This window comes from Nylanderia fulva, unplaced genomic scaffold (assembly GCF_048542155.1).
Source record: "Nylanderia fulva isolate GAGA-0341 unplaced genomic scaffold, ASM4854215v1 Scaffold19, whole genome shotgun sequence".
Lineage (NCBI taxonomy): Eukaryota > Metazoa > Arthropoda > Insecta > Hymenoptera > Formicidae > Nylanderia > Nylanderia fulva.
The window spans coordinates 479531-504049 of record NW_028190161.1 but is presented as its reverse complement, the minus strand read 5'-3'; the positions used below and the strand labels follow the sequence as shown (position 1 = coordinate 504049).

The 24519-nt window shown below is 32.8% G+C and overlaps 1 protein-coding gene across 4 annotated transcripts in view; it reads right to left on the bottom strand.

Annotated features, from left to right (window-relative positions):
• Positions 1-24519, bottom strand: part of Fhos (Formin homology 2 domain containing) — a 183127-nt gene that overhangs the window by 30380 nt on the left and 128228 nt on the right. For all 4 annotated transcript variants that reach the window (XM_085481670.1, XM_085481671.1, XM_085481672.1 and 1 more), the window contains 3 exons: positions 17204-17262; positions 6859-6926; positions 2894-2999 (listed from right to left, as the gene is read on the bottom strand). In XM_085481670.1, coding sequence (XP_085337796.1) covers positions 2894-2999; positions 6859-6926; positions 17204-17262 — 233 coding nt within the window. The remainder of the gene's footprint in view (positions 1-2893; positions 3000-6858; positions 6927-17203; positions 17263-24519) is intronic.

The window sequence follows — 24519 nt, the reverse complement described above, 5'->3', positions numbered from 1 at the left end:
TCCACGAATAATTCTGAAAGTTGGAAAAAAACATTGAATATATATTGTTAAAAATATACTTCAGACTATTTTAAATATTTTTCACATTATTCAATGTTTTTTTTCTTCTCAAATTTTAGAATTGTTTGATATTGTATCATATAGTTATTTATTTCGTTTTCTCATTTGCATCGTGATATTTTGCTATTTTTGCCGGAGTGCAAAAATATAAACGAAAGAGGAGTCGATACGGAAATCTCTTTCAGTATAGATATGTATATACGCAACAACAAAAAAAAATAAAAGCATCGTTGCAGCTGAAATGTGAAATCCATCAAAATCTCGGCGATCCGAAACGATGTTGCCTATATTTTTTGGACTATATGCCGCTTCGTGTTGTTTACGAAACTGATTTCCGGCTCGTCCTCGGCCCGCGGGTAGGTGCGACAGCAATTTAACGTGTAAATTTTGCCGATCGTAGGTTTACTCGGATTTTATCCCATGTGAAATTACGCCCAAAACCTGCTTGTGCTCACACGTTGCCGCTTAAAACTCGCGTGTTTCAACAAAAGCTCGCTGCTCTAAATAAATTACGCTTGGCACGCTTGGCTTGTAAAATGCGCGAAAAATATGAGAAAGAGCTGTTGCAAACACTCGTGCTTTTGCAGATGGAAGCTGTTTCAACGAAAATTAATTAGAAGCAATAAAAGAAAAAATGAGATCAATTCTTCGTCAAATAATAAATAACTATAATGGATAACAATAGCTGAAAAACATAATGCAAACAATAATATATGTCACTTAGCGACTCGAATTGATTTTATGGTAACAAAAATGAACCGTAAAATATATATATTATAAACTAATTACACGAGTGTTTGTCAAATCGAATCTATAAATTATTGTCGCGACGAATTGGCCCGAAAATTTAATTCCGACTAATTGTAAGTCGACCATGTATTTGCGAGATTTTTAGCAATGTTTAATTTTCAAATCATGTTTCATAAATCAGATTGAAATCAGAAATAATACTGATTAACAATCAGTAATTTATTTTTCACTTTTATATTCTCGCGTGTCAATCAATATTTAACTTATAGGTATATAGGCGAATTTAACGCTGCATAATACAATCGAGCAAGATTTTATCTCAACGCAGATAAAACAAATATATATTACATATGTTTACACGTATACATACATATGTACATTATAATAGAATCATCAAAATTCCGGTATTCGCGCGACTACGTGAATCATATCAGCAACATATTCGTGTCGGCAATAACGATGACGGTAAAGCAATTTAAGCACGTTTCACTGACACAAACGTTAATCCAACCGTTATTATTACAGAAGGCATAAGTTATGACGAGGTAATCGAATTAGAAGATTAGATATAGATCGCAATCAGCGCACATCGAACCATATACTTTATTACAGACTATATTATAATCTTCAAATAACTCGCAAAATTTATCATTTGTAATGATGCTAATACAATTAATCGAAGAATCTGTCGAGAGCAAATATGATTATTCATTATAAAATAAATAAATTCAAGCGACGTCTGTAAGAAAAAATCATTATAATTATCAAACTATGCTTGAAAGTGCGCTCGCGATCCTATAATCTCTCCTTATCATATTTTTTATTCTTCTGATTATGAATTCCTCTCTGTCGTATACAAGTTCCTTGAGTCACTTCAGCTTCAGCAAGTATACACGACAAATAACCGTCACATAATGTAGAATTAACGCGTTCGCTTACATGTCGAGCCGACAGTTTGCGGAGCACTTGAACCCCGGGATGCCGCGTACTCGAAAGAGCCGATCAAAAGGCGCCATTCATAATTCGCGACGCGTCGCGGTTTGACAGCTAGTCACGAGCCACCGCATCTCGCGGGCTCCCACGTGTCGACGCTTTCGTAAACGTGACGGCGCGGCGTGAACGCTTCGCGCGCGGTATCGCCTTCCAGACGATAATATCATCGTTATACGTCCTTCTTGGAAAAGCGAAGACGAGGATACCGAGTTGATGCCGCGCTCGTTAAACGCTCGCTGCATTACGCCGGGTATTATCTTATCGTTACTCGCGTAGATTGCGACGCGACGAGGAGAAGCGACGTCTACCACGAAATCTCTCTCGACGTGCACACGCCGACAAGGTCGCGTCGTTCCCTTAACTCAATTTACGGGGCCATTTACAGTACGACTTTCCCGTCGACTAATTGGCCGCGCCGTCTTTATTGTGCGGAAGTTGGAGAATAATTATCTTCTGTGCCCGAATTCTCCGAACTGACAACCTCTACCGCCATATAATAGTCATTCACAAGTTGTCAAAGTTATGGTACATGCAATATTTCAAGATTTGTGACGAAATTGATCAAGAAATTTATGATCAAATTTCATCCTTTGTAATATTATATTTATTAGTAAAATGATTTTTTTTTTATTATTTTCGAGATATATAAGTAAAAACATCAAGCGATCACGAGAAGATACTAATATAATTATCGCTTAATTTTTGCATGTATTAAATATGAAAGCGACAAATAAGCAAACGCATATCTTCAATCAGGAAAGAGATGTAAATTATTTCTTAAACACAGAATTCATTAATTTTCTCTAACGTCTCTCATTCACGAAAAAACATACAAATATTATTTATAGGTTTGATCCTTAAATTTTTTAAAACTTTTACTATTTTTGAAAATTATTCTGTTCTTACGCTTTTAACAGAAGTTCTATTTTAGAGAATTAAATTATTTCAGAGAATTCAGTTTTATATAAATGAAAAAATTTTACAAATAAGATAATAATTTAAGCGAAAGAGACGTCGATTTCTCTTTATTGAATCAGGAAATATTATGGATGCAGCTAAACTTCAATTTTGTGATAAATAAAGCACTCACCTCGTAAAATGTAATTTTGGTAATTTTGGTCGGCTTCGCTGCTGACTTTGATAAGACAGGCAAGTCCGTCATTTTGCACGAATTCGTGCACGAGATCCTTGTCCTCCTGGAAAATTGAAATTCGCGATAAGCTGGCTTGATTATAACTTAACATGGCGACAACATTAATCCATGCTGATATATTAAATAAGAACAATTTGTGCAGGTATTTTCCTAAAGACCTAGATGCATTATTGCAGCTAGACATGTTTCTTAATTGTATCAGAACAGAAAGCTTTTAGCCTGCGCAACTTGGAAAGTTATTGTATTACATTTTAATTAATACGTTTGCGTTGCACGTGTAACTACTTTACATCACAGGAAAGAGTAAGATAAGTGAAATTAGCGAACACAAGAGAATAATTAGCAGTCTTTCATTTTCGAAATAATATATTATAATTATTTGTCGAATATTTGTCAAAAATGTTTTACTCGTATTTATTAATATCTATTTCAGAAATAATTTATCTTCCTTTTTCAGACAAGTAAAATACAAGAATTTCATAGATATAAAATGTAATACGAGAATTATATAGAAAGCTTAATAGATATTTTCTCATATATCTCAATTTGTTGTGCGCGTCTAGAAAAATATAAAAGAAATATGTCTAAAGACTTTAATCGAGAATTTTTATTGTTCAATAAAAGGAAAATAAAATTGTATCTGAAATATTAAAAACAAAGTATATAAAAAATTGTTCAAGCGATAAAAAACCCAAGAATTTTATTTGGCCAAAACATATTTAATTCGTATATTTATTAATATTTCAGAAACAATTTTTTCAAGCAGTTAACATTCTTTACATTTTCTAACATATACCAATGTTTTTTTCATTTCTCTGAACACGCGCAAAATTTTCTCACAAATTGAGATCCGGGAAAACATCTATCTAGAAGAAGAACTTAACGTGATATCCGATAGCAATAAAAAGCAATAAAAAATCCAAGAATTTTAATTGGCCAAAAAATATTTAATTCGTATATTCATTAATATTTCAGAAACAATTTTTTTCAGACAGTTAACATTCTCCACATCTTCTAACATACGAGTACACCAATATATTTTTTTCATTTCTCCGAACACGCGCAAAATTTTCCCACAAATTAAGATCCGGGAAAACATCTATCTAGAAGAACTTAACGTGACTGCTGATATCCGATAGCAATAAAAAGCAATAAAAAATCCAAGAATTTTAATTAACCAAAAAATATTTAATTCGTATATTTATTAATATTTCAGAAACAATTTTTTTCAGGCAGTTTAACATTCTCCACATCTTCTAACATACACCAATATATTTTTTTCATTTCTCCGAACACGCGCAAAATTTCCTCATAAATTGAGATCCGGGAAAACATCTATCTTGAAGAAGAACTTAACGTGATATCCGATAGCAATAAAAAGCAATAAAAAATCCAAGAATTTTAATTAACCAAAAAATATTTAATTCGTATATTTATTAATATTTCAGAAACAATTTTTTTCAGGCAGTTAACATTCTCCACATCTTCTAACATACACCAATATATTTTTTTCATTTCTCCGAACACGCGCAAAATTTTCCCACAAATTGAGATCCGGGAAAACATCTATCTGAAAGAAGAACTTAACGTGATATCCGATAGCAATAAAAAGCAATAAAAAATCCAAGAATTTTAATTGGCCAAAACATATTTAATTCGTATATTCATTAATATTTTAGAAACAATTTTTTTCAGACAGTTAACATTCTCCACATCTTCTAACATACACTAATATATTTTTTTCATTTCTCCGAACACGCGCAAAATTTTCCCACAAATTGAGATCCGGAAAAACATCTATCTAGAAGAACTTAACGTGACTGCTGATATCTGATAGCAATAAAAAGCAATAAAAGCAATAAAAAATCCAAGAATTTTAATTAACCAAAAAATATTTAATTCGTATATTTATTAATATTCCAGAAACAATTTTTTTCAGGCAGTTAACATTCTCCACATCTTCTAACATACACCAATATATTTTTTTCATTTCTCTGAACACGCGCAAAATTTTCCCACAAATTGAGATCCGGGAAAACATCTATCTAGAAGAACTTAACGTGACTGCTGATATCCGATAGCAATAAAAAGCAATAAAAAATCCAAGAATTCTAATTGGCCAAAAAATATTTAATTCGTATATTTATTAATATTTCAGAAACAATTTTTTCAGGCAGTTAACATTCTTTACATTTTCTAACATATGCCAATATATTTTTTTCATTTCTCCGAACACGCGCAAAATTTTCCCACAAATTGAGATCCGGGAAAACATCTATCTAGGAGAAGAACTTAACGTGACTGTTGATATCCGATCCTGACGGCGCGGCGGCGCGATTTACCTCTACATTGCCACCTAAGCCCAACCCGTCCCGTCACAACCCGTTCCGCGCAACCGAGGTTAAATGGAATTAGTTATGCCGCTCCGGGCGTAAAGTCGCGGGCATAATGGAAAATCTACGAAGTTTGATTAAACCCCCTCGTTTCCAGGGCGCCGCGGCTCGTTCGCGATCTCGTCGGACGGTTCGCGTATACTTGGGTATATATCCCTATGTCTCCCTTCAACCCTTCTTCCCTTCCTCGTCGGTCCTGAGATGGCGGAAGTTTACACGGGACTTAGACACGACGTAGACTCAATTAGCCCGGCGGATTAAGAAGCGAAATTGAACTCGTACCGATGCGTTTCCTCGATTTCTGCGGCGAGAGAAAGAGAGAAATTCGGTATCGACCGAGAAGAGAATAACAAAGGGGACACAGAATCGTGTGTGGAAGTAATTATAAAATATGTTCGCACACGTGTCTCGCGACTAGATCATATATCGGGCAGACGTGCAATTGATTTACACGACGGTAAATTCAATTAGCTCTATGGATTAACGAGGAAAGATGTGCAAGAATACGAGAGATACATGGTGATGAAGATTTGGAATCAGCGATGGCAATAATTGGAAAGGGGATAAGATCGTTAAACGCGTGCGAGATTTAATTAACTCGTTACGAGCACAAAATTAATTCGGTATTTCCAATAATCTCGGTCTTGGAAATTAGTAGACGACGAAAGGAACACGAGGATGATAGACAGCTTGTATGAATAAGCCATTTAATTCTTAAATAAGATTTAAATCTTGAGAAGACATTTTGAATGTACTTAGAAAAATAGAAAAAGACGTATTTCAACTGACATGCTATAATATTCTTCGTGTCGAAAAATTGCAATACAATCTTCCTTGATAAAAGAGATAATACCAGGAAGAAAATTGCTCGCGCAGAAAGTGGAACATCGTTATAGGGTGAAAAAAGGAAAATCATTATTTGATAAGTAAGAGCGGTTTTATTTCATATGCTCTCAAGTACTTAACAATGTAATAGCAAGATCATTTTCAACAGACAAGTAAAGAATCTCGAAGATTTGGAATCGATGCAACTGCTGCGTCATCATCATCTTTCGCAGTTTAGAAAGCAACATAAATATACATAACTGAATATATGCGCGTATGAAAAAGTAAGAATTTTCTCCTTCGTATTATGATTATTCAAGATGCAGCAACTCGCGCGTTTTATATATTTACGGATAACTTACCGGGACAAATATTATGATTTAAAATCGCCAAATATTTGATCGAAAATTTTCATTCTCGGTTAAGTCAGGTTTCTCTCTGGAGGAAAGAGAAGGGAAAAAAATTCGCGCGCGTCTTCGGCGAAAAGATGCACTCGCTCTCGACTCGCTATGCAAATATTTACTCGTCGGACAAGTAGTTTCGCGTAAAAATATCCACCGCTAGACTTCGTCACGCGCCTCGCCACCCATCTATTTTCCAAGCTCCATCGTATACGTGGCATTCTCTCTCTCTCTCTCTCTCTCTCTCTCATCCTATTCGCTCTATCGCGAATTGTAAACTCACCTGAAAAATCTGCTTGAGGGAGAAGAGAGCCCGTCGCAGCTCGCGGCCCTCGCTGTTCAGCAATTTTTCTGCAACAGACAAGCAACACGCAACCATTTATTATAATAATACCACACGCGCATTGTTGCGCGTGTCCAGGATGGACGGAGGCCCCATTTTCAGATCACGGTACTTAAAGCGCGTCGTAATGAAGAGGCCGCGTTTATGTACCATCGACGGGGTGATTCCACGTGATCGCGCAAACGCGCACTGCTAATTTGATGTAAATTGCCGTGAGATTATTGAATCCACCCCTCGGGCAAGATCGAGAATCTTCGTCGTCGGAACATAATTTCAGTATCACCAAACGAAAACGGCAGAGTTAGTTAGACACTGTATTAATACTCGTGTAATAAGAAAACTTTATAGACTGATGGTGTAAATAGTTGATATAATTATTGGAAATTTGGCTAAATTTATTATGAACAACGAAACGTTGTGAAAATTCAATAAATTTAATTATTTGCCAGAATTGGTCGATTGAATTATTATCATTTTTTAATTATCATCTGGTGACTTCATAGTTTTATATCATAAATTTATTATGTTTAAACTTTAATTTTATGTGTGTGTGAGTTTGTGTAAATGTGTATTCAAATGTAAAATATCAATTTCAAGTACGACACTTAAACAAGAGAGAGTTCTGCGTGAAATCTATTTTTAACAAGAGCGTTTGTTGTTTGAATAAAATTGTGAAATTATTATATCTCCTCTCTCGTCACATGTCGATGGATTTTTATACCTGCTAACAATTTCACGGATATTATTATTTCATAAACGCTTTAATTAATATTTGCAAATTTTTCCCGAGTAGCAAAACAATATCTTTTTTATCCATCCGTGATGAGCTATTCTTTTATCATAGACAGATTTTCATCTGTTAAAACGCGTTTTAATTAATACTAACAATTTTTTCCGAGTAGCGAGATAAAACACGCGTCACCCACAACACAATAATTCGCGAATTCATATTTAATATTAATACATTTGAATTTATGATAATTTTATCGAGAGTATTATCGATTTGACTTTTCCCTCTCAAATTTATCGGGCATATTTATCAAACAAATATCGAGTAGCGCAAGCATGCAGCGTGCAATTAAACAGAGGCCAGTAATTAAATTCGATGAATTTTGCAGGACTAAATTTTTTTGCAACGAAATTTCCTTCGCCGTCCTGCGCGCAATTCCCTTCCAATCATAGCCCACGATTCACCATATTACTAATAATTGAATTCTATTTCATCAGCGGTGCGGCAGGATAAATTCAATTTGCCGGCCGCGCCGGGATTTCCCGGCTCTCTCCCGCGGAAGTTCGCGGGTAGTTCGTCAGACTAGCGAAAAAAGGAAGGAATCCTAGCGGAACGCGTTATCGTGCGAAAGCGCGGTGTAACGTCAATTCACCGTGAATATATGCGACGGGAATTTTGCAGGAAACAAGGCGAAGCGCGATAGAAAGAAAAAGTCGAACGGGGCGATGTATGCACCGCATGCAGAAAGTAGTTTCCGTTTTTTTTTTTTTTTTTTGATAAGACCGATTTATTTATCATTGGCTTCATATTTTACGTTCACACACGCGCATACAAGTCACGAGATACTCAAAAATAAATTCAGCTGTTTCCGATTGTGTTTTTTATTGTTAGTTCTACACGGAGAGAATTTTCTCTTCAAATTTATACCCTGAAAATCATGGTAATCGCGCGACAATATGGTATTGGAAAAATCTTATGAGAGTTTCTCTGATTAATATTTTTCACAAAAAATGTACATAATAAATGTACATAAAATGTACATAAAAATGTACATAAAAATGTACATAATAAAATTTACTAAAAATTTGCTATGTACATATTAATATTTTTATTGTGGTAAATATTAATCAGAGAAAATAAGGAAATTAATGATTAGTTTGACCATACTGGCTCTTATTAATATTATTCGTCTTTATTAGATATGAAGTACACTACGTTTCGATCTTAAATTTAGGTCCTTTTCAAGTGCTAAAATTATAAAAAATCAATAGTTAGCGACGCAAAACTAAAACTAAATACACGTCAATTTGTGCAAGAAGTTAGTTTTAGTTTTGCGTCGCTTAATTAATTTCCTTATTATTTTTTAAACTCACTCTGGCGAAGAATACAAATCTATTATTTTAATCAGAGAAACTCTAATAAAATACTTCCAATACCATATTGTTTCACGATTACCATGATTCTCAGGATAAATTCTAAGAGAAAATTCTCTCTGTGTAGGTTCACTAAACTTTTCTTTAGTCCAAAACTGATCAATCCCGACTACAAAAGTTAACTTTTAAGTTAGCGTAGAATATAAAATTTGTTAAAATTTAACAACACGATCAACCTTTAAAAAGACACAGAAAATTTAAATCCTATATATGATTTGGTTATTAAGGCTGCTTAGTTAGTTCGTTTTCTAATATCACGAAGTTAATGTTCAACAAACGTAGGACGAATTTTAGTATGAATTTTATTATGTAGAAGTGTGTCAATTTATTTCTTAGCAGGTATGATTTTTATTTAATTAATTTATATACATTGGTTTACGCTATTTATCATTTTTAAGAAATGTGCTTTTTATTAATAATTTATCAACATTTATAATTATTACTTTTTGATTGTAAATTTGATAAGGACCTGAACTAAGGTCGAAACGTTGTCTGAATTTTGAATAAATAACTAAAGAATAACATTGCCAGTTGTGATCGGTTTATTAACACATTTTATATTTTTAAAATTTGTTAAGTTTGAACAGCATTTAAAATATACAAAAATACTTTCGATTTGCGACTTTTTTGACGTAACCGTGGCCAGGCAGAAATCAGGGTTCGCGACGTGGCAAACCCAATTCGCGATTTCTTTTGTGGAAAAAGGGAGGCCCAGGTACGACCGCATAATCCACGACTATCACGCGATCTTCAAATGCATAATGCATGCAGGTGAGGAATGACCGAAGGAGAAGAGCTATGGGAAGGACGAGGGAAAAGGAGAAAGAAGGTAGATATGCAAGCAAAGGTAATTAGGAGTTCGCTGCAGGGTACGCGAAGGAGTTGGAGAGAAGGATGTGACGGCGAAAGGAAGAGAGAACGAGCGACGTGTCTTCTAAGAATAGCGGTCCCAAGGCCCTGGGGCCCTTGGTCCCTCCGTAATCAGTGACCATATAAGCAAAAGTCCCTGTCTCCTTCTTCGACTCCGACCCTTTTTGCTCCGTGTCTCTCTGTCTCCGCGTTGTATCTTCTTTTCGTTGCTAAGCAACTTTGCCACACACACACACAACGGAGCTGTAATACGTCATTGTCGCTCATAGATCCTGTTTCGTTTAATTTTCACTCGGATCAACATCAGTTTTCAGCGGTAAATCACTGTTTACGCAATTTACGTACACGATCTACTACTGACCTATTTCTTTAAAAAAATAAAATGAAATGGAAAAGGAGAAAACACCTTTTGTCGCAGCTGACGAGAAATTAATGCTCCATGAATTTCAAATATGGTGTACGCATAAGTATCCTAAATTTTTTCAAAGACGTGAAAATGTTCTTTTGGTGATTAAAGAATCTGAAAGATATCTAACGACAATATTTTCGCATAAAAAAAAGCGAGAAGTTAATAATTAATTAACTATCGAAAGCTCAGTGTGTATTCTCGAAATAGATTAAAAAAGCAACTTTGCCACACACACAGACACACAACGGAGCTGTAATACGTCATTGTCGCTCATAGATCCTGTTTCGTTTAATTTTCACTCGGATCAACATCAATTTTCAGCGGTAAATCACTGCTTACGCAATTTACGTACACGATCTACTACTGACCTATTTCTTTAAAAAAATAAAATGAAATGGAAAAGAGAGAAAACACCTTTTGTCGCAGCTGACGAGAAATTAATGCTCCATGAATTTTAAATATGGTGTACGCATAAGTATCCTAAATTTTTTCAAAGACGTGAAAAAAAATGTTCTTTTGGTGATTAAAGAATCTGAAAGATATTTAACGACAATATTTTTGCATAAAAAAAGCGAGAAGTTAATAATTAATTAACTATCGAAAGCTCAATGTGTATTCTCGAAATAGATTAAAAAAGCAACTTTGCCACACACACAGACACACAACGGAGCTGTAATACGTCATTGTCGCTCATAGATCCTGTTTCGTTTAATTTTCACTCGGATCAACATCAGTTTTCAGCGGTAAATCACTGCTTACGCAATTTACGTACACGATCTACTACTGACCTATTTCTTTAAAAAAATAAAATGAAATGGAAAAGAGAGAAAACAGATTTTGTCGCAGCTGACGAGAAATTAATGCTCCATGAATTTCAAATATGATGTACGCATAAGTATCCTAAATTTTTTCAAAGACGTGAAAATGTTCTTTTGGTGATTAAAAAATCTGAAAGATATCTAACGACAATATTTTCGCATAAAAAAAGCGAGAAGTTAATAATTAATTAACTATCGAAAGCTCAGTGTGTATTCTCGAAATAGATTAAAAAAAAAGAATAAATATATTAATTGAGATTAACCAGATTAATTCGAAATGTACAAAAACAATAATAATATACTTCATTTATAGATGTAATATGATAAGATGTTACATCACGATATTTTATAAAATATAATAATAATGTAATTGCTACTTTTATCTAGATTTATATATAATACATATTCATGTTATGAGCAATTGCCAATTGGCACGTAATATTACATTCTAATCTGAGAACAGCAAAAATAAGAATTTGAAAGATTAAAAAAATAAAATTATCTAAAATAATTAAATATAAACTACAAATTTTTAACATGTAAATATATCTTATATAGTTTGCCATTTTTACATAATGAATTATAAAAAGATCTAATAACACATGTAATTTTATATGATTATATAAAATTACATATGTTATTTTATATGATTATATAAAATTATATATGTTATCAAATGTTTCCATAACTAATTATGTATATATATATATTTACATCTGATCATGATATATCATTTCTTCTCGGATTATATTATCTAGTACATGTTATATGTTATATCAGATATGTTTGAATTTAATGTGTATTCAAATTTCTGCAAACATCTAAAAATTAAAAAATATTCAAAATATTTCTTTTATAGTTCCTCTTATTTTTTCATACAATTATATAAAAAATAAGATAAATTATCCAACAGATTCAAACTAAAAATCGTAGAATTAGTCTACTAAAAACTTGAAATTCACGAAAATTTTGCTATAATAAAAGAGACAATTTAATCCATTTTGCAAGCGACTAAATATTATTGCCAAGTTACTCGGCATGAACAAAAAAATATTTTGAATATTTTTTATTTTTTCCTATCTTTTCATACAATTATAATAAAAAATCACAAAATTAGTCCAATGGATTCAGACTAGAAGCCATAGAGAAAGGATTAGTCCGCTAAGAATTTGGAATTCACGAAAATTTTATGATACTACAGTAAGCGAGACAATTTAACCCATTTTGCGGACGACCGAATACTATTGTGCCAGGTTGCAAAGCGTGAGCGAAATCTGAGTCCGTGTGTCGCGTGATTCGCGAAAACGTGCTCTCGTAGCACGCTTCGCGTGCTATATAACATATCCGGCTAAGCAGCCAGCCGCGAAATATTTGTACGATCTGTTTGTGAGCGAAATGGAATCGCAAAATTATCTATCGCTGAATTTCGTGGCGCGATTAATACGCTGATGCGAGGATGAAAGGCGATTAATACCTACATAACGAGCAATGTGACGCCATATACCTAATAGATCATCAACAAGAGTCTCGTACGGGCTATATAATGATCTGTTAATTCTCAGCAACTGAGGTTTATATAAACGGAATAAATTAGATTCGCGCACAGGAAACATTCATTTAATTTTATTTTTTAAAAGGGTTTTGTTAACCATGTGAAATTAAATATTATTATTCTGGCTATAATTGTAATGGATTTAAATATTAATAATGTTTAATAATTTCTTGCTTTAAATTATTTATACAAAATCTCTGTTTGTATCGGATATATAATTTAAAAAATAATATTATAAAACAAAACATTTTATTAATTTTGCAGATATATTAAACGTTAACATCTTTTTAAATAGAGAATTTCTACTAACAACATCGCTCTTCGTTTCCATTGTTTTGCAAGATGTTTTTGCATTCGAAATAGCTTGCACATATCTAAGTATAGAGAAGAGATGCGAGATGTTGTGTAAGATAATCTTCATTACTCGCTTTTGGAAGGCAACCACGAGTCATACAAGAACGAGAAGAAGAAAAGGATGAAAATGAAAAAAGCCAGACAAACTTCACGAGGGTCGGAGGTACACGAAAAACCGTTAAAATATGTAAAACGGCACGGTCCACTTTGGCTTCCGCTCCTCCTTCTGCCCTTTTGGGACTTCTTTTTTTCTTGCTCGCGTTCTGTACCTTCGATTATCTCCTCCACCATCTTCATAGGGTTCAATGAACCAGGACACGGTGTACATACCCAACGCAGGTGTACCAACGCGTATAATCGTTCGCGAATTTTATTCTTCGTGATATTCAGCATAGAACATTTCAGCAAAATTATTTATATTTTCCTAGCAAATTTAATATAAAAATCTATACTCGATCATATACAATTTTTTAAACCTGTTACAGCTTTTTGTTTTAACATTAGAAAAGGGTAAATCATTTTATAAAATTTATTAACAATCTTTTAATTATAAAGAAATTTGTGTTATTATGCTCCTACAAGTGTATGTGTAAAGATTACAAGAAAAAAATGTATATATCTATTTAATTTTAAATAAACCTTAAAGAAAAAAGTATTTAATAAATACATATATAATAACGCGAAGAGAAAGATACCCTTTAAATTTGTCAAAGAATATGTGGTTAAATAAAAATGTAGATGTCTGTATAATAGCTGCGAACCTCGTTGCACTTTGCTATGTGTAATGAAACGATTCTCGAAGTCTTGATTACAATTAGCTCAATTATACAAGCACAATACGATAGAATGTTAACAAAGTAACTGCTGCTAGAGAACTGACAGGTGAAACAACTCCGTTGGGAATAATTTACATTTGTATGGCAAAAAGATGCAAGAAATATCTTTACTTGTTTTCAAACAGTTGATGTTTGTGCAACTTATAAATAAGTTTGTCTGAACATTTCATAGAAATATTTCTCTTTAACGAAAATAATGTCACGGTCTTAATACTGTAAATATGAATATACAAAATAACTTACTTATATATAAATTATAATATATATTTCACATATTATTTTAATATTATAGTTTTCAGACATATATAAAACATTGTAATAGAACTGATTTAATAAAATTTACAGAAATAATAAAATTAATATATATTTAAGAAAACAAAGACTTTTAACCGTTTCAATATTTTCGTTAAATTTTTAATGTATTCTCTTTGAAATAATTTAATTATGTGCAAAATTATCGCAAGAAAAAAATTGGATTTGATAAGAAAATAAAGCAAGAATTTATTAGAACAAAAAAAAAATGCCAACTATAAAAATGCAGAACGATCAGAGAGAAAAGAAAATCACAACACACCCATCAATATTATTTCTGTACGAGAGCCGGTAATTACGGCGCATGCCGGTAATTGTTGCAATTCAGGCATAACAAGATTTAATCACAATAATCTTATCGAAATAATACGTCTGTTATAAAATCGTTATTTTGTTTCGTAAAATGTATAAAATAACGAATCATCACTCGTTTATACAAAAAAGATGGACACGTATTTAACAAGAAAAAATGTATGGAATGCGGATGTGGTAAATCTCTAGAATTGTAGCACTATTTGAGTTAATTTTCTTGTATAATATTTTAAACTTATCCCAAAAAAGATATTTAAAAAATTGATGAGAAAATGTATTTGCTTCGAAAAAAAAACTTGTCTATCGAATGTGCGCATTGAATTTTAAGAGAGAGAGAGAGATATCTTAATAGCAATAAAAGAATTAAATGGAAATATGTGTACGGACGCTATTTGTTGTAATTCCAATAAAATTTTTATATTGTTGCAAGTGAGAAGAATGAAAAGAGTTTTTATTCGACATTATGTGATTAAGTACTGTCTGTCATAGTCAATGATGGATGGTCGCTGAGCTACGATAAAGGATTAGCTTGATTTTCGCAGGTACAGCGTTCTGCACTCAGCGGTATAGTTATTACTTTGCTAATTATCAACAGGCAACGGAGCTCATTGTTTACGACATCGTATAATTATGTCACAGTGTATATTTAAAAAGATGGAATTGCATTTTTTACAACTTGAAAAAATAGATGTAATTAAATATTTGCTATTCATTGTCCTTATAACAGTTCGCACCATTTTGCAATATTAGAAAGTTATTTGCATTTTTATAGAAAAAAGATTTTAAATGTTTTTTAATATTGATTATCATAAAAACATATAAAACTTGTCTTTTTAAAAATTTGTGCTTCCCGAGATGTGATATAGAAATATTTTATTAAAATAAATTTTATTTTTATTTTCTTATTTTTTATTTTGCTTAAATAAACTTGTATTTTCAAATGTAAAAATAATTTTAAGATATTTTATAACAACTAATATTTTAGATATTTAAAAATGTAGAAGACAAAATAATAAATATTGAAAATTTTAATTTATGAAATATCTCTCCCGCTTGTAATTAAAAAATTTTCTAAATTTTATTTAAAAAATTCCAATCTCGAATTGAATTGAAAAATCCATGGTTAAAAATTCAATAAGTTTGAGTCGCATTATATATGTATACATGTATCTATGCAAATATAATTTTTATGAATATGACCATGTTCACTCTCTTTCAACTATTATGATTTAATGTTCATATAAGTGTTCGTTTATCAGGACATCAGATGTCATCAATTGAATGCAATGTCATCAGTATGACAATCAATACAAGTTATTTATATTAATGATATATGGTCCACATAACATTTGAAACTTTTCAAACTATGACCATTAAATGTGCGTAACTATACACTGACAATCATTGATCGGTCATTGTTATTATTACGTCGCTAAACCACAAGTGACCTAATAATTAAAATGCTTTAATAATTTTAAATTTAGTAATGTTAAACTTGGTAATTATAAATTTCAAAAAAATATACGTTTTGTATACAATTATTATATATATATATTAGAATTAATATAAAAAATAGGAGAAATATTAATATGTAAAAGTTATAAAAATTATTAATTATATTATTTAGAAGAAATTATGAGTTCCACACAAAATATATATGATCTAATATTATATAGCAAAAAATAGTTTATGAGTATAGAATTAATTTCACAACGGAAATGTAATTAGATATCACTTATTTCTTTCTCATTTTAATTTAAATCTCTTGATATAATAAAAGAAAATGAAATATCCGTAGAAATAAATTCGGTTTATAATAAAATAATTAATAACGTTTAAATTACATTTATCTACATTCTGAACATTAAAAAAATTGGCAAAAGCTTTTCCAGTTTTATTCACTTTTAATACAACTATCGACGTATATGTGTGTGTCTAGATTTTATTTAGGAGCAAATTTATTTAAACAATTAATTAGACGAGATTGTGTCTGCATATCAAACTTTTTAACGATCACAGTTGAAAAATTTCTGTTAAATTTAACAGATATCACATGTCCCAAACATGTTAATATTTTAACACAAGAACTTCAAATTTAATTAAATGCAAAACTTCAAATTTGAAATAAATTTTGTGTAAAATTTTTTTCTGTAAATTTTAACAGAAAAATTTTCTCACTAATAAAGCAGAACATATTTATTGTGTAAAATTGAAAATAGATGCGCATTGCGTTATTTTGACATTTTTCAGTTCTTTTAATAATTTAACATTTAAGTTCAATTAACAGAACAGTAATATGTTAAATTAACACATGTGAATGTGTTGAATATTTAACACAAAAATTTTGTAACGGAGACCGTTTTTGACAACAAAAACCCAAATTTTCCTACTGCGTAGGTATATACTTCTTTCGTATATTCATCTATCTTCATCTACGATTATTATCAAAACTCGATGGCAACATCAGCGTTACGGTTAAGAGAAGGTCGCCGTTGTCGGTGAACCGAAACAAGTGACCGAGTAACTAGAACGAGACTCGACCCGACTCGCTGCCAGTTAAGAGTCGAGGAGGAATCAGCGCGCGCGGATGATCCATCCAAGTGGATCGTGGGAGCCCGTCGCGAGATTCGAATCAGAAATCCACGATGGTGGTACTCACCTATGATAGTGTGAACCCTCACCGACAGCTGGGTCCTGAGAATGATCGCGTTCTTCCGGCTGCAACAGAAAGAACAAATAATACCGGTCGATTAGTATGCGCGTGAAAAAATACCGATTGTTGCGTCGGGTTACGTATTAATATGTAATTAAAGGAGGGAAGAGAAGATAGAGCTAGAGGAAACCTATTGCCCCACTGAAGCGCAGCCAGCTATTATTCGTCCGCGGATAAATGTTAATTAGTTACGGTCGCGAATTAATCGCGTTCGGTAATTACATAATTAAAGCCCGGCGTCCTCCTTAAATAAACCACGTATACATATACACTAGGGGAACGTTAATAAATATGTTGCTATGGTATGCAGCTGTGATGCATGCGTTCTCGAATTTAGATTTATCAATTTGCAATTGTAATATGGTCTTGCCTCTATTGTTCTGACGTAACAGAGCACGATAACCTGGTAACGCAATTGTGACGAATTGTTTCTTGAGTCTTAACTTAAGTAAAATCATAAATTCAGACGTCCTGGAATAGATTGCCCCATAGACGTTCCAGGAAGTTCCTATGAAATGAACCAGGAAATATATGTCACCATGTGACAATTGTAACGAAGCTCTACTAGTGGCACTAATTCGCGCAAGTAAACGCTCATAGATTCCGGCTAACGAATGTGGCTTCTCGCAACAAGTCCGCGTTCCGATATATAAATTGGGTTAAAGTGGCGCGAGACTCGGCTTCTCCCCGTGTGCATATATATGTATACGTATCCTCCTCACCTTGAACGGCGCGAACTTTAAGGCCCTGCGAACCTTCCCACGCCACGTCGCTGAGAAACCGCGACGACCGTATAGACAATGGTTTCTAGAAAAAGAGGGAGGAAAGAAAAAAAAAGAGGCGACGAAGAATCGTCGTTGGCACAACGGCCGATGTTGTGTAGTGGCGATGTTGGCTGCGCGGAGATTAAAAAAAAATCCGGTGTACACTTGTTAATAATGTTTCCGCTCGTTAAATGAGGGAGGCAGAATGCGATTACGCGCCCTGAATTTCTCACGAATAATGGCGGCAGTAGCAGCATGTTGCAACGAGACGACCTCTTTTGAATGCCTACAAAGGGCAGAAATATAGAGCGCAAAAGGACCGATTCGTAGAATGCAACGATTCGAGTATTGTAACGTTACACAATATTGCGTTACACAAAGTTAAATTAGAATATATAATATGATATTAAAAAATATAAAAGAAATAAGAAAAATATTTTGTTTCTGTTGTTTGATTTTATGCATTGAGCTTTGTGATCAATTATATAATATGAAACATATTTTGAAAATATAATTAAAAAATAATTTTATTGGAATATAATATTTCGTGTAAAATATATGTAAATAAAAGATTAAAAATTAATTTAAAAATAAATCTAAGGATGATATATTTAATTATAATTAATTGAATATATATTTTAAAAGTGCATAATTAATAACATTTTTTTATTACTTTTACTTATTCTAAAACAGTAAAATTGCACGCTAAGTTAACATCGTAAAATATGCATATAAAGCAAGCTACTCAATAAAGGATAAAATCATTTACGATAATGTACCACTATTGATCCTTCATAGAATTAAATGATGCAAGCAGATAATAGACACATTAAGATTCATTGGAATAACAATATCATATTTAATGAAATACAATTTAAAAATTCAAAAATTTCTTTAATAAAATTAAGACCGTCCGAAATGATCGGAGAAATATTATGGCCCGTGATTTTTCCTCCCTTCCTAACTCGACATTAACGAAAACGCTCGTTTGAGAACAGTCTGCTCGATGCACCGCGTTGAATGATATATCACCAGGCAGGCAAAACAAGCAGAGCCGCCGCAACGCGACGATGTTCCAGTGGCAACGACCGCGAAGGGTTAACAAACTCCAAAAGTGGAGGTTGCGCGAATAAATTAAAAAGTTTCAGGCATGGGGCCAAGTTCAATGCCGGGTAATATCGGCCGGGTGCGCGTGTTCTGCTTCCTCGTAAACACCCAGTCTTCTGTCCCGACCGATTCGCGATAACTCCTTTTATAGGAGCCTAATAGCGTAATTCATAAAAGGGTTGACAAGATGCTTCGAAATGTCGTAAATTTTGTTCATTTTTACGATTCAATTATCATGTCAATTAAGAGAATATCAGTTTTGATTACAATTATATCGGTATCAAGACTTTATGACATTTAAAAAAGAATGTTGCTTAATTACGTATATAAATAATTAAAAATTGACATTTTATAAATTTTTATTTCTGTTTAAAGGAAGAGATTCTCATTTTTATATGTGTATATTTGATTTTTACATATACGAAAGAGAGCAGAACGTTCGAACCATCAATATTTTCGCATGCATGTCGTAAATGTTCATTTTTACGATTCAATTATCACTCAATTAAAAAAATATAAATTTTGGTTTCGTTATTTTATTGCAATTATAGGTATCAAGACTTTATCATATTTAATTAAGCAAATTTAAACATTGCTTAATTACATATATAAATAATAAAAAGATTGACATTTCATAAATTCATTCAAAATTGTATTTTTGTTTAAAGAAAGAGATTTCATTTGTATATATGTGAATTAAATTTGTACGTATAAGTATTTGATTTTTACATAAGAAAGGATGATAATAGAGTGTTCGATCCATCAATATATTCGTATGCATGTCGTAATTTTTTTCATTTTTACGATTCAATCATCATGTCAATTAAAAAATATATAAATTTTGGTTTTATTTTATTAAAATTTTTTTATCAAAATCAAAACTTTATTATATTTGAAAAAGGACCCTGCTTAATTAAATATATATAGTAAATAATAAAAAGATTGACATTTCATAAATTCATTCAAAATGTTATTTCGGTTCAAAGGAAGAGATCTCATTTGTATATACCATATATGCGAATAAAATTTGTATGCATGTGTATTTGATTTTTCCATAAGAAAGAAAGATAGTAGTGTTCGATTCATCAATATTTTCGTATGCATGTCGTAATTTTTTCATTTTTACGATTCATGTCAATTAAAAAATATATAAATAAAGGACCCTGCTTAATTAAATATATATAGTAAATAATAAAAAGATTGACATTTCATAAATTCATTCAAAATGTTATTTCGGTTCAAAGGAAGAGATCTCATTTATATATACCATATATGCGAATAAAATTTGTATGCATGTGTATTTGATTTTTCCATAAGAAAGAAAGATAGTAGAGTGTTCGATTCATCAATATTTTCGTATGCATGTCGTAATTTTTTCATTTTTACGATTCATGTCAATTAAAAAATATATAAATAAAGGACCCTGCTTAATTAAATATATATAATAAATAATAAAAAAATTGGCATTTCATAAATTCATTCAAAATGTTATTTCGGTTCAAAGGAAGAGATCTCATTTATATATACCATATATGCGAATAAAATTTGTATGCATGTGTATTTGATTTTTCCATAAGAAAGAAAGATAGTAGAGTGTTCGATTCATCAATATTTTCGTATGCATGTCGTAATTTTTTCATTTTTACGATTCATGTCAATTAAAAAATATATAAATAAAGGACCCTGCTTAATTAAATATATATAGTAAATAATAAAAAGATTGACATTTCATAAATTCATTCAAAATGTTATTTCGGTTCAAAGGAAGAGATCTCATTTGTATATACCATATATGCGAATAAAATTTGTATGCATGTGTATTTGATTTTTCCATAAGAAAGAAAGATAGTAGAGTGTTCGAGCCATCAATATTTCCGCATGCATGAGAGTGAAGTGTCTTTTGAAAATGGACATCGTAACTTTCTCGGAGAAACAACGAGCGGTAGTACAAGAGAGGTCGCCGAAATCTACCTGAGAAAGGCCGGAGAAACTCTCATGCAAATGCGATTTACCTCCGTGGCGTGGCTACCGCTAGGTTGCCAGCAGCAAGTGCACCCTCGGGAGAAGCGAGAGGCGAAGCCGTAGCAACGTTCCCTGGCAAATGGAATGCAAAATCCTGGACGGCGCGAACGTTCCGAGAAAACTTGCCCCGTCCATTGGGCGACGAAAGTCTCCCCGGGCTCGAAAGGATTTTCAATCTCTCTTAATGGCGCATTAATCGTGATTCCCCAGAACGAGGAAGAGCGAAGAGAGGCGAAATGGCCGTTTCCCTTAAACGCGATAACTTCGTCGTCGGCCGACAGTTTTTCAATTGGCAAACGACGCACTGATGGTCGGCGAAGTTGTTTCCAATATCTGTTATCGATACTTCTCGTCTTTTACTCTCACGCGCTCTTTAATTCAGAAGTTTGCGCGCGGCGAAGTTACGGAAGGAACACGGAGGAAGGTACGTCGAGAAATCCAGCGCCTCGATCGAGCATGAAATTAAAGATGTTCGGGATGTCGAGAAGTTTGCGCGAACGGGAAGAGAACTTGAGCTGACTTGTGTTAATCTTTCATTAATGTACGGGAGTTTTAATTGATTATATAATGCAAATACGTTCTCCCTCGGAAAGATATATATCCAATCTCTGCACTGTACTCTCCATAAATATATATACAGGGTGTCTCATATAAAGTGTCACATTGAAAATATATAGGTAGAGCTTGTTATTTAGAGATAATTTTTCCTCGGCAAAAATATTGAGGCATCGATCATTTTCGAGTTATAAGCGATTGAAAATAAAGGGTTTTTCGCAAACTAAAAGTCTTGTGCAAATAATTTCAAGTAGAGTTTACTTTAATAAAATTTGGGAACGTTCAAAAATATACAATAGATAGCCTATCTCCTTTTTCTGAGGAAAAATCGTCTCCAAATAACAAGATCCACTTGTATATTTTCGATATGACATTTTATATCAGACACCCTGTATATCGGTGTACAGTGTCGTGAGAATTTCTCTAGATTAATTACCATTTAAAAAATTGATAAAATATTAAAATTAATTTATAACATATATGTATGTGTAGAAATGAAATAAAATTGCATCAAAATGTAAAAATTCGAAAAAAATTCCATATTAATAAGAACAAAAATGTCTACATATAACAATCTATATTCGTGGACAATGTGTCAGAGAATCATAAAATTTTTTGTCTTCGATATTTTGAAAGCAGAAATTCATCGTCCGTTTTTTTGCGAAAACGAGGTGCATTGATTCCGGACGAGCCATCGTGCCATTCTCGACGCGAAATTCGTGGATCGCGATGAAGATTAATGATAGAGAGATCCATCTGGATCCGTCCGAGAGAAAAGAGCGAGTCGATCGATATTAACCCGTCGAGACCTCCCCGTTTCGTTATAGGTACACCTCGATCCTGCACAGACGAGAGAGAACCGAACACGATCCCGTCGTCTTCTGAAGACTCGCACAGCTGATCACGAGGCCGCTCTCAGTCAGCAAGAACGATTGCGAAACGATTGCGATGCGCGTGCGAGGCTAGCTTCGAGAGTGAGTTTTCAAGTACGCAGACTGAGTGCTTCCTTGGCGAGGTTATGCAAGAATGAAATAGAATCGCTGCTGAAAGTTGCCAAGAAAGAGACGATTCACGGACTTTGAGAGAACGGAAGCGCATCTCGCCGTAATCGAGGATCGCAACGCGAGAAGAAAGTTATTTCACGACACTTGGCCGAAGCGATTAGTGTCACTAGGGGTGATTTAGGGAAAAAAGATTTTTGAGGAGTAATTTTCCGATGAATTTTTGGCGGTCTGTCAAAACAAAGATAACAGAGAAACATGAATATTATTGTTTATTTTGATCAATTACCTCACACGAATTATTGCACATTAAATTAAGTAATAAATTAAAAGGCCAACTTAACGACCTAATTAATTAGGTGTTAAATAAATTTTTTATTATACGTCATGAAAATAATATTACAAATGATTTCGACTGTACGACAGTCTTTTTCAATACCATTATCGCTTTGCTAACATATCAAAAAATTAAATATATAGACTTATAATTATAATATCGCACATTAATATGATGTAATGCGTAACGTGATATATTCAATTTTAACCGCAATATTTCTTTTACTATTCGAATCTTTAAATTTAATTTTAGCCCTCTATAAGAACCGATTTTCCGTCCTCTCGCTCCCACAAATCATGCGACGTAAACAAAGTTTCAAATACAACCTATATGAAATTTACGCCGATCTTTTCCCCTCGGTGTAAAACATCGTTCGCAGTTAACGAGCACCCGGGCGGCTAATATATTCCGACATATCCACCGAGGTCGCTGCACGGAAGGGATGAGCGTATATATATATAAAGTGCGCGCGTGTTGGTCGATTAACGGTTGTACAAATAAAGCTCGTCGGCGATTGCGTAACGATCCTAGAGACGACGCTTAAGGTCAGGTCCCACTCTCCCTCGGTCGAGATCATAAATCACTTAGGAATTAACCCCCCTAATTGGTCCGCCAGTATTTAAATCGAACGAGACACACACGCGAGATCGTAAACGGGGATCGTCTGTGTGTTTAACTCGCGCATGTCGCGACGTTCTACAATTCTTTTTTTGCGCGTGTGAATCGTGCTAAACCGAGCAAAACCAGCTTGCCTGAGCGTTCGCGATTTTCGTAGCTTTCTGGGATCGCGGAGCTAATTAGCGCCTCTAGCCATTCGAGAGAGAGAGAGAATTGCCACCGCAATGGAAACGACGTCTAAATTAAGTCGGATGCATTCCCCAACATGATAGATAGAAATCGAATGAAGAATTTAGCGTACAAGAATGAAATTACATTCGGCAAAAAACATCTCTCGAATAAGCAAACATTCGGTTTATTCGTTAAAGAGAAAATATAAATACAACAAAAAATATTCTAGAGAATCGTGTAAGATCTTTCTAATTACTATCTCTTCAATAAAGTTAGAGTTTCATTCCTTTCAAAGAATTTAATGATGATTATATTTGTGCAGCGCTTTTTGTTCTACAATGTTAAACAATTTTAGTAATTAAATAAATTTCCGTGAATTTAAAATTAAAATTTGCCAAATTAAATCGTTCGAAAACAAAAATTAATTTTATGCACATTAAATCTATATACTATATAACGTTAATTATGCAATTATGTATTTGAATTGTCATATTAATCATATTCAGACTTTTATTCGCCAATATATTTTACGCACTATATAACAGTAAAATCTCAATGGCGATTTATTCGAATTTAAATGAATATTTTTTAATGATTAATAATGACATTCATAACACGATTTTCTTAATCAATTTTATTATTGAGTATAAATACGACACTAATAATTTTGAATTATTTCCCCCTTTT